Genomic DNA, 12,625 nt, shown 5'->3' with positions numbered 1-12,625 from the left:
ATGGCCGCCAAAGTCTCGCGTCCCAAAATAATACCACCTTAGTGTGGGCTGCGTTTGATAGAATTGATATTTCACGTATGCTGGTGCTGTTTTGGTTCGACCCCTCTTCTAAGAAACCTGCTATTTTAGCTGCTGCTTTCAAAGCTCTTTAGGCCTTTGGAATAAAGGGGCCCCAGCTTAGAAATCCTCCCTTTATCTGCCGGGCCCTGCTATCTACAGTAGCAATCATGGGAACTTGCTGTGTGGATAACTCCTCGCATCTAAAACCATCTGTTTGTTGCCAAGTTAAGTTGGGTTGTGCTCTTACACTTACTCAGAATATAAGACGACCACCTCTTTTTAAAACATTTTTTAAAAACAAACATACAAAATCATGTTTTCAGTTAAATTATATTTTATTCACTGAACTACTGGACAGTTTGTTTGATGACACTGTGTCATTGATCACCATTATCAGAAATCATCATGAGTGGGGGATGAGTACCACATTTGACTGAATTCGAGTAGAGCAGTGTTTTTCAACATTTTTTGAGCCAAGGCACATTTTTTGCAATGAAAAAATCCGGGAGGCTCACCACCAGCAGAAATCATTAAAGAACAAAACTCAGTTGACAGTAAAAAGTCGTGGATATGACTTTAAAGCATAACCAAGCATGCATCACTATAGCTCTTGTCTCAAAGTAGGTGTACTGTCACCACCTGTCACATCACACCCTGACTTATTTTGAGTGTTTTGCTGTTTTCCTGTGTGTGGTGTCTTGCGCTCTTATTTTAGTGGCTTTTCCTCTTTTTTTAGGTATTTTCCTGTAGCAGTTTCATGTCTTCCTTTGAGCAATATTTCCCGCATCTACTTTGTTTTAGCAATCAAGAATATTTCAGTTGTTTTTATCCTTCTTTGTGGGGACATTGTTGATTGTCATGTCATGTTCAGATGTACTTTATGGACGCCGTCTTTGCTCCACAGTAAGTCTTTGCTGTCGTCCAGCATTCTGTTTTTGTTTACTTTGTAGCCAGTTCAGTTTTAGTTTCATTCTGCATAGCCTTCCCTAAGCTTCAATGCCTTTTCTTAGGGGCACTCACCTTTTGTTTATTTTTGGTTCAAGCATTAGATACCTTTTTACCTGCACCCTGCCTCCCGCTGTTTCCGACATCTACAAAGCAATTAGCTACCGGCTGCCACCTACTGATATGGAAGAGTTTTTGATTGATTGATTGATTGATTTATAAATAAAGTTGATTTGATTTGATTTGATTTAAACTTTTATTAGTAGATTGCACAGTACAGTACATATTCCGTACAATTGACCACTAAATGGTAACACCCGAATAAGTTTTTCAATTACGGGGTCCACGTAATCAGTTCATGCGCCACTAAAATAGTCCGTCTGTGTTGGCGCTTATAATAACAATATCACTCATATTTGGTTCATTTTCAGGTCATTTTACAACAATCAGTCACACTGGAAATACGCAAAAATTGGAAAGAGATGTCCTGTTTATCTTTCACAATCTTTATGTAAGACAAGAACACATATGCTTGGCTTTTGTAATGCGTTTGAAATAAAAAATAAAATAGTAGGGATGTCCGATAATGGCTTTTGGCCAATATCCGATATTCCGATATTGACCAAACCCTTAATTACGGATACCGATATCAACCGATACCAATATATACAGTCGTGGAATTAACACGTAATTATGCCTAATTTGAACAACCAGATATGGTGAAGATAAGGTCCTTTTAAAAAAAATAAATACAAATAAAATAAGATAACATTTTCTTGAATAAAAAAGAAAGTAAAACAATATAAAAACAGTTACATAGAAACTAGTAATGAATGAAAATTAGTAAAATTAACCGTTAAAGGTTAGTACTATTAGTGGACCAGCAGCACGCACAATCATGTGTGCTTACGGACTGTATCCCTTGCAGACTGTATTGATATATATTGATATATAATGTAGGAACCAGAATATTAACAACAAAAAGAAACAACCCTTTTGTGTGAATGAGTGTAAATGGGGGAGGGAGGTTTTTTGGGTCGGTGTACTAATTGTAAGTATGTCTTGTGTTTTTTATGTTGATTTAATAAAAATAAAAAACAAAAAAATATATAATTAAAAACGATACCGATAAAAAAAAAAAAAACGATACTGATAATTTCCGATACTACATTCTAAAGCAGTGTTTTTCAACCTTTTTTGAGCCAAGGCACATTTTTTTCATTGAAAAAATGCAGAGGCACACCACCAGCAGAAAACATTAAAAATTTAACTCAGCAGCTGATATCTACAATAAAAAGTCGTTCTCGCAATTGTTGGATATGAATTCCAACCATAACCAAGCATGCATCACTATAGCTCTTGTCTCAAAGTATGTGTACTGTCACCACCTGTCACATCACGCCGTGACTCATTTCGAGTTTTTTGGTGTTTTCCTGTGTGTAGTGTTGTAGTTATTGTCTTGCACTCCTATTTTGTTGTTGATTGTCATGTCATGTACGGATGTACTTTGTGGACGCCTTCTGCTCCGCACGCTGTAAGTCTTTGTTGTCGTCCAGCATTCTGTTTTTGTTTATTTTGTCGCCAGTTCAATTTTAGCTTTCATTTGCATAGCCATCCCTAAGCTTCAATGCCTTTTCTTAGGGGCACTTACCTTTTGTTTATTTTTGGTTTAAGCATTAGATACCTTTTTACTTACATGCCGCCTCCCGCATATTGTGATCACGACAAACCATGTTCCCGACATCTACAAAGCAATTAGCTACCTGCTGCCACCTACTGATATGGAAGAGTATTACACGGTTACTCTGCCGAGCTCTAGACAGCACATAATTTGCAGACTATAATTTTTAACCCAAATAGGTGAAATTAGATAATCTCCCACGGCACACCAGACTGTATCCCGCGGCACACTACAGTGGTTGAAAAACACTGTTCTAAAGCATTTATCGGCCGATAATATCGACAGGCCGATATTATCGGACATCTCTAATAAATAGCTAACAATTCAGTCAACAGATGGATGGTCCTTTGTTGCGTTCATTATAGTCTGTAAAAACATCCAGAAAGCGCCAACAATCCTCCAATTACATGTCGTGACCTGAAAATTAACCAAATATGCAGCGTCCTCTGCAGTGGACATTTGTAATTTGCATAACAGGACTATTTGACAAAGGAAAAAGAACAAATGTCCACTGCAGAGGACGCTGGTTCTCAGGAGGACAGAATACGCTCGTCTTTTTCTGACTTGAAACATCCGAATTGAGCAGCCCATCATTTCTAGGTTCATGTACCAAGAATTAATTACGTGGACCCCGACTTAAACAAGTTGAAAAACGTATTTGGGTGTTACCATTTAGTGGTCAATTGTACGGAATATGTACTGAACTGTGCAATCTACTAATACAAGTTTCAATCAATCAATCAATCAATCAATGTTGTGCATGATAGCAAAATAGCACGGCTTTCAAGCTACACACATCCAGGAATGAACAAGAAAGTAGAAATGCAGCCACTCCCAAAAGTTGCCATGACTCTTGCATCCAGCAGTGAGAGAAAGCAGACACATTCAAGTTTTCCAGCGAGCACAGCATCACGTCCCTAGTCAAACTGACTTTTTCCATCTGGATCTGGCGGTGCATCCAGACAGAGCGCTAATTACTGTGCTGAAAAAAATGTTATCAGAATGAGTTCCCATTGAGGGACACTTATGATGTTTCCTGTTGTATGTTGATAGCATCTCGGTCTGTCTTCCAGGCGACTCAACACCTTGAATAAGTGTGCCTCTCTGAAACTTGATGTCAACCTCCCAAAGAAGAAAGTAAGTGTTGGTTTTTCACATTGGTAAAGCTTTAAAGTAGCAGTAGAGTGGAAAAACAAGTTGACTCTATATTAGGGATGTCCGATAATGGCTTTTTGCCGATATTCCGATATTGTCCAACTCTTTAATTACCGATACCGATATCAACCGATATATGCAGTCGTGGAATTAACACATTATTATGCCTAATTTGGACAACCAGGTATGGTGAAGATAAGGTACTTTTTTTTTTAATTATAAAATAAGATATATAAATTAAAAACATTTTCTTGAATAAAAAAGGAAGTAAAACAATATAAAAACAGTTACCGTATTTTTCGGACAATAAGTCGTAGTTTTTTTCATAGTTTGGCCGGGCTCCAGTGCGATTTATATATGTTTTTTCCTTCTTTATTATGCATTTTCGGCAGGTTCGACTTATACTCCGGTGCGACTTATACTCCGAAAAATAGGGTACATAGAAACTAGTAATTAATGAAAATTAGTAAAATTAACTGTTAAAGGTTAGTACTATTAGTGGACCAGCAGCACGCACAATCATGTGTGCTTACGGACTGTATCCCTTGCAGACTGTATTGATATATATTGATATATAATGTAGGAACCAGAATATTAATAACAGAAAGAAACAACCCTTTTGTGTGAATGAGTGTAAATGAGTGTAAATGTGGGAGGGAGGTTTTTTGGGTTGGTGCACTAATTGTAAGTGTATCTTGTGTTTTTTATGTTGATTTAATTAAAAAAATAAATAAATTAAAAAAAACAAAAAAAAACCCGATACCGATAATAAAAAAAACAAATACCAATAATTTCCGATATTAGATTTTAAGCATTTATCGGATTATTGGACGCCACTTTATATGCTCAATTGTGTTTCACTGTATCCATGAAACCATATCTAATTGTATTTACAATCCGCAAAGTATGTGAGAATACCGCCCAAACATCACAAAATGCCACAAATTCAATCGGCCATTCTGAATATTCCACTCCCGATATTTTCGGCAATTTCCGTAGTATGTACGTCACTGTAGTAACGCTTCTGCATTTTGACCATATTATCAGATCAGTCATACTGGAAATACGCACAAATTGGTAAGAGATCACAATCCTTATGTAAGAGAAGAACACATGCTTGGCTTTTTTGATGCATTCGAAATCATAAATAAATAGCTAGCAATTACGTCAACAGATGGAGGGTCCTCTGTGGCGCCCATTATACTCTGTAAAAACATCCGTAAACAGCCAACAATCCTCCATTTACACGTCGTGACCTGAAAATGAAACAAATATGAGTGATATTGTTATCATAAGCGCCAACGCAGACGGACTATTTTAGCGGCACATTGATAGCTTATGCTGCTATTGTTGACACACTAAGCCGGCGTTTGCTTCTGAATCGTCTCAAACTTGCTAAAAGTAAATTCTAGATTATAACTTATGCATTTATCACCTGCTAGTAGACAAATGTGACCATGGACCGACAGGCTGGTCGACTTTGGCATCACCAAGGTGGCGAAAAAGACACAAAAAGTAGCTTCCTGCAGGAACTTTTTTTTAACCCTTCGTGAGGATTGCGATTGAATCTTCATCTAAACCAGGGGTGTCAAACTCAAATATAGAGTTGGCCAAAATTTAAAACTGAACAAAGCCGCGGGCCAAGGTTGAACAAATTAACCTTTTAATAGGGACCCAAACAAGTTTTGCATTGAATATTGAACAAGCAAGGCTTATATAACTTTATAGTGACATGCAAAATCGAGTTTCTAATAATAATAATACTTAAAAAATATCAATGGCATATCAAATACAATTTAAATAAAACTTGAATGCCTCTTTTCTATTTGCAGCCTTCTGAGGTAAATATCAACATTAACTTTTTCCGCAGGCTAATAAATTTGAAAATGAAATAACAATGAATAAAACAACCATTCAGGACTTTAAACTGCTCAGTTTGCAACACACTGATCTAATCTGATGTGCCCAAGCCAGATACCTGGCAGCTTTTCTTGGATGCTAGTTCATTAATGTCGGGGCTCAGGCTTTGAGCTGAGGCAACCTTCATTATCGAACAAAAGTGTTCATCAGTCATTATATCTCGTAGTCCACCCGGACCACAGTCTTGTGGGCGTGCCTTAAATCTCTGTGAGATTGATACTATTTTGATCATATCTACTTATTTGCAAACTTTAGAAATCTGTTAGTGTCATAAATCAGATATACATGATAATAGCTTCAATATAGAAGCAACTTGTTTTTACACTCTACTGTTACTTTAAATCTGTCAAAATCCCTACAATTTGATTTGATCGCACTTACTAAGTCAGGGGTTTCCAAAGCGTAGCCCAATTTGTGGCCCATAGCTGTTTTTTTATTGGCCTGTGACACATTCTAAAGACAAAATAAAAACATTTGGGATTAGAACATCGCACAAAAACACAAATGCTGAAATTTGCAAACCACTGAAATGTGCAATACGAACTTAAATGTTAATATTAGCACGTTAACAGTTAAAATGTGTCAACTTCCAACTCAAATGGGTTATACTAAATGGTAAATGGGTTATACTTGTATAGCGCTTTTCTACCTTCAAGGTACTCAAAGCGCTTTGACTTTTATTTCCACATTCACCCATTCACACACACATTCACACACTGATGGCGGTAGCTGCCATGCAAGGCCCTAACCACGACCCATCAGGAGCAAGGGTGACATGTCTTGCTCAAGGACAACGGACGTGACGAGGTTGGTAGTAGGTGGGGATTGAACCAGGAACCCTCAGGTTTCTGGCAAAGCCACTCTCCCAACTGTGCCACGCCGTATGTGACTACAAAGTGTCCACATGTAAAATTAGCTAAATAAGTTAGCATGCTATCAGTCAACATCCATCCATCCATCCATTTTCTACCGCTTGTCCAACATGCTAACAGTTCATTTGTATCGAGTACCAAGTTCTATGACTCTCATGTGTTCAGCTGCAAAAATGGCCCAAAAAAAATCATAATGTTAGTTTTGCTCGTTAGTTTGTTAGTTAGCATGCTAACAGTTAACATCTGTCAAGTACCAAATTAAATGACTGAGGTGTCCGGCTGTAAAAGTTAGAATGTTAGAATGCCCACATGCTCATAGTTAGCATGTGTCAAATACTAAGATCTATAGTCTGAGGAGTTCGGCTGCAAAATTGGCTAAAAAAGTTAGCATGCTAATGTTAGCGATGCTGCTGAGTCTGAGCCAATCAGCGGCCATGATACTGGATCGGATGGTCTGATTGTTTTGGTTTTGTCTAGTGGCCAATACTACTGTAGTATTGGTATTTTTTAAATGAATTTAGCCATGTTTATGCTTGAAAATGCTTAAATTAGGGCAAAATGGCATAGAATATACTTTATCGATAACACAATGTGGATGTTGTGTTTAGATAGTTTAGCATATATTGATTGATTGACCGGTATCCTTCAATTTTCATTTATGCAGCCTTTGCTAGAAAAACTGTGGACAGCCCTATACTAAGTGATTTCTTTGCTTCCTAGTTTCAGTCCACCCTACTGTCAAATGCCATCTTGTTCTATTTATGGCTATTTGTTTTTGTAAGCATATTTTGAGCACATTGTGTTACATCACTGTTTCCTGATTGTGTAACATAGTTAGGACTAAGCAGACACTTCCTCCAGCTCGTCCCTGCAGGTCCCACTCATTGTCCTCTCGGCTGATAGTGATACGCTGTAGGTGATTCTATACATGGCAACCTAACCTATTTACCCCGTAAACAGGATACAGACTGCTAATACAAAGCACAAATGCGCTGTGAATGGTTTTTCTGTCACGTACGAAAAGTTGTGCTATGTTTTCTTTGTCTTTGTTGTTGCTGATTTTATGTTGTTTCATGTCTTCCATAAGAGCGAAGACTCTGATGAGGAAGACCTCTTTGCCATCAGTGACAAATGGACCTTTGAATGGAGCAGTCGGCGCTGGTCCAGGCTGCAAGACATTGACTGTTTTCTGGGACACCAAGGACAGGATCTGTCAGCTGGGGATAACGCGCCTCTAAGAACCACAACCAGCAGTGAAAGTGTGCTAACGGACCTCAGCGAGCCGGAAGTATCTTCTGTACATAGCGGGAGCAGCGGGGGAAGTGGGCCTCGAGGACTCAGCACCGAGGACTCTGACTGCTCCAACCGCACCTGCTCAGATTCTGTAGCTATGCCAGACTCGACTTTGCTGACAATGCCTCACATCAACAAAGACATTGGTCATTATGGCTCCCTGCCTCATAAGTATGGCAAGACAAGTCGCACCCGTGCCAAAGACTTCCTGAAACGCATGGAGACCTTACGCTCCCGGGGATCGCTTGCAAGAGGTCGTAAGACGTTAGTCATCAGTTCTCCCGTGCTGCAGCAGGAAGCCCTCGCTCTAAAGAGTCTGCCGTGTGTTGAGATTATAAACGGAGGTCCAGAACCACCGTCCCACAAGGTTCCGTCCCAGTCTAGCAGTGAAGGTAGCAGCCATTCCAGTGGAAGCGCTGGCAGCACACCCAGCCTTAAAGAGCGCAAGCCATACCGGGCTGACCACAAGCGTAGTGGCATGTATCTAGAAGACGTAGACATCTTCTCAGGCAACCAAATCAACAAAGTTGTGGAACAAAATCGCAAAAATGAATTTTGCTCCTACGAGGACCTGGTGGTTCATATCCCTAATGACCACAAGCCAGGAACCTTCCCTAAAGCACTGTCCATAGAAAGTATATCACCAACCAATGGGGCCTCCATAAACTGGCACACAGGAAGCATGCACCTGAACTCTGCGCTAATAGCATGCAGGCAGGAAGCCAGGCCTGTCACACAGTGCTGTTCTAGAGGAAGCCGCCTCAGCGTGTACGACAATGTTCCTGGTTCCCATTTGTACGCCAGCACAGGGGATCTAATAGATCTGGAGAAAGAAGACCTGTTTCCTCACTTGGATGACATCTTGTTGCACGTCAATGGTTTGCAGCAGATAGTGGACCACTGGTCTAAAAATGTACTGCCGGGAGTGGAAGGACTGTCGAAGGTAGATGGAGAAAGGGAAGGTACGGTTGGTCTTCAGTCCTTAAGTCAGATCACTTTGGACTTTGAGGGGGATTCTGTGACGGAAAGCCAGACTACACCTACTGGAGATGGCATGTCTCTTTCAGACATTGAAGCGACAAGGATCAGGGAAAGGAGAGACTCGGGAGTAGGGGCTTCGCTTACAAGACCCAACCGGTAAGACATTAGTAGCAGTTCTCTGCAAAGAACACTCTCTAATAGCTTGAATAACGCCTGCTTTATCTTGTTATTGCGCTAGGCTACGATGGCCCAGCTTCCAGATATCCAATCGTCTAAGCCACTCGGTGGCATCGCTGCAAATAACCAACCAGTCGGCAGGCCAGCTGAGTTTGTTGCAGAAGTTCTCTCTGCTCCGTCTTACGGCCATCATGGAAAAGTACTCCTTGTCAAACAAGCACGGCTGGACCTGGTCAGCATCTTTGAAACATTGTACAGTGGTGGGAATAATTATTTGATCGCTTTGTAAGTTTACCCCCATTACAAAAAAAGTCAATAATTAATAAATTGTTTGATTAACAAACAAAAAAAAAACATGAAATCTTTAAATAAAGGTTGTACCTTTATTTTCAGGCTATAGAGAACACCAAAATAAAAGCTGCACCTACCTAATTTTTGGACATACAATCGTGGTCAAAATTTTACATACACTTGTAAAGAACATAATGTCATGGCTGTCTTGAGTTTCCAATAATTTCTACAACTCTTATTTTTTTGTGATAGAGTGATTGGTCACAAAAAACATTCATGAAGTTTGGTTCTTTTATGAATTAATTGTAAGTCTACTGAAAATGTGACCAAATCTGCTGGGTCAAAAGTATACATACAGCAATGTTAATATTTGGTTACAAGTCCCTTGGCAAGTTTCACTGCAATAAGGTGCTTTTGGTAGCCATCCACAAGCTTCTGGTTGAATTTTTGACCACTGGTGCAGTTCAGCTAATTTTGTTGGTTTTCTGACATGGACTTGTTTCTTCAGCATTGTCCACACATGCTGAAGAAACTTTGGGAAGGCCATTCTAAACCCTTAATTCTAGCCTGATTTAGCCATTCTTTTACCACTTTTGACGTGTGTTTGGGGTCATTGTCCTGTTGGAACACCCAACTGCGCCCAAGACCCAACCTCCGGGCTGATGATTTTAGGTTGTCCTGAAGAACTTGGAGGTAATCCTCCTTTTTAATTGTCCCATTTACTCTCTGTAAAGCACCAGTTCCATTGGCAGCAAAACAGGCCCATAGCATAATACCACCACCACCACCATGCTTGACGGTAGGTGTGGTGTTCCTGGGATTAAAGGCCTCACCTTTTCTCCTCCAAACATATTGCTGGGTATTGTGGCCAAACAGCTAAATTTTTGTTTCATCTGACATCACATGGACAAAGATAAGACCTTCTGGAGGAAAGTCCTGTGGTCAACATATTACTGTAAATGGGAAATCGGTCCCACTGTTTTTTTTCCAATTCTGGCAACAGACCTGCCAGTTTTTTACTGTAAAAACAATTATGATGCAGTTTTTCCGTTTACAGTAATACAGATTTTATGATAAAAAGCTGCTCGGTTGACAGAATAAAAAAAACAGCGTTAGATTTCTTTCAATGTACATAAATATGCTGTAATAAACACCGTAAAACATTACCATAAAATATATTTTTACAGTGTAGAATTTGATGGATAACTTGCTTTGAAATCATAAGTCCAGCAGATATTTACATTTAACAAAAAAGAACATTGTTTAGAAAGTATGATAATACACTGGAAAAATATATAAACTCAACACTTTTGTTTTTGCTCCCATTTTTCATGAGTTGTACTCAAAGATCTCAAACTTTTACTATATACACAAAATGCTTTGGGTACATGTGGTCTGCGGTTGCGAGGCCGGTTGGATGTACTGCCAAATTCTCTGAAATACCTTTAGAGAATGAACATTCAATTCAGGGGCAACAGTTCTGGTGGACATTACTGCAGGCAGCATGCCAATTGCACGCTCCCTCAAAACTTGCGACATCTGTGGCATTGTGCTGTGTGGTAAAACTGCACATTTCCATTGTGGGCAGCGGCAGCCTTAGGCCCACCTGTGTAATAACCATGCTGTTCATCAACATTTCGATATATACCACACCTGTGAGGTGGGATAGATTATCTTGGCAAAGAAGAAATGCTCACTAACACAGCTTTGACAGATTTGTGAACAATATTTGAGAGGAATAGGCCTTCTGTGTATATAGTAAAAGTTTTTGAGTTCAACTAATCAAAAATAGCAGCCAAAACAAGTGTTGCGTTTTATATTTTAGTTCAGTATACAATATTGTTACAAAATTGGATGATATTAACGAATAAAAATATGCAATTTCATTCAGTACAAATATTTTTTTCCATCAAAACGGAAAAAACAAATACATTTACTAAGCAAAGATGAGGTTCTTTATTGACACATATTATTTCCAGGCGTTCGCGGGCCGTATAAAATGATTTTGAGTTTGACACCTGTGTTCTAGTACATCACATTCGTGTTGGCACAGACCAGAGGTCAGATGTTTCTTGGTGTTGTTCATCTCAGGAGGGATTGTGGTCCAATCCTCTTTAAAGGTACTTTCTAAATCCTGAATGTTTCGAGGCAGTCGCTCGGCAACTTTAATGTTTCAGTATCTGTCCGCTTTAGGATTAAAGGGGAACATTATCACAATTTCAGAAGGGTTAAAACCATTAAAAATCAGTTCCCAGTGGCTTATTTTGTTTTTCGAAGTTTTTTTCAAAATTTTACCCATCACGCAATATCCCTAAAAAAGCTTCAAAGTGCCTGATTTTAACCATCGTTATATACAACCGTTCATTTTCCTGTGACGTCACATAGTGATGCCAACACAAACAAACATGGCGCATAGAACAGCAAGCTATAGCGACATTAGCTCGGATTCAGACTCGGATTTCAGCAGTTTAAGCGATTCAACAGATTACGCATGTATTGAAACGGATGGTTGTAGTGTGGAGGCAGGTAGCGAAAACGAAATTGAAGAAGAAACTGAAGCTATTGAGCCATATCGGTTTGAACCGTATGCAAGCGAAACCGACGAAAACGGCACGACAGCCAGCGACACGGGAGAAAGCGAGGACGAATTCGGCGATCGCCTTCTAACCAACGATTGGTATGTGTTTGTTTGGCATTAAAGGAAACTAACAACTATGAACTAGGTTTACAGCATATGAAATACATTTGGCAACAACATGCACTTTGAGAGTGCAGACAGCCCAATTTTCATCAATTAAAATATTCTGTAGACATACCCTCATCCGCTATCTTTTCCTGAAAGCTGATCTGTCCAGTTTTGGAGTTGATGTCAGCAGGCCAGGGAAGCTAGGGTCGATATTCTTCTCTTGATCATCTTTGGTGACATAAGGGACGGTGTGAGCCAAGACATCCAGGGGGTTTAGCTCGCTCGTCTGCGGGAACAAACTGCCGCCATTGCTTGCCGTGCTACCGAGGCTCTTTGTCCCTGAATTGCTCACACACTCCGGCAGATTCAATGGGGGTCCGGCGGCAGATTTCTTTGACTTTATCGTTGGAAATGCATCTGCTTTGAGTGTCGCAGGATATCCACACATTCTTGCCATCTCTGTCGTAGCATAGCTTTCGTCGGTAAAGTGTGCGGAACAAACGTCCAATTTCTTGCCACTTTCGCATCTTTGGGCCACTGGTGCAACTTGAATCCGTCCCTGTT

At 39.7% G+C, this 12,625-nt stretch overlaps 1 protein-coding gene across 5 annotated transcripts in view; it reads left to right on the top strand.

Moving 5' to 3' along the window:
* stard13b (StAR related lipid transfer domain containing 13b) overlaps nt 1–12,625 on the top strand; it is a 242,765-nt gene that overhangs the window by 213,556 nt on the left and 16,584 nt on the right. For 4 of the 5 annotated variants that reach the window (XM_061972526.1, XM_061972529.2, XM_061972528.1 and 1 more), the window contains 3 exons: nt 3,760–3,823; nt 7,721–9,063; nt 9,146–9,316. In XM_061972526.1, the coding sequence (XP_061828510.1) occupies nt 3,760–3,823; nt 7,721–9,063; nt 9,146–9,316 (1,578 nt within the window). The remainder of the gene's footprint in view (nt 1–3,759; nt 3,824–7,720; nt 9,064–9,145; nt 9,317–12,625) is intronic. The other variant, XM_061972527.1, reaches the window with a different exon arrangement.

This window comes from Nerophis lumbriciformis, linkage group LG17 (assembly GCF_033978685.3).
Source record: "Nerophis lumbriciformis linkage group LG17, RoL_Nlum_v2.1, whole genome shotgun sequence".
NCBI lineage: Eukaryota > Metazoa > Chordata > Actinopteri > Syngnathiformes > Syngnathidae > Nerophis > Nerophis lumbriciformis.
Note: the sequence above shows the minus strand (reverse complement) of the source record. Positions and strands in the feature narration are given on the sequence as shown.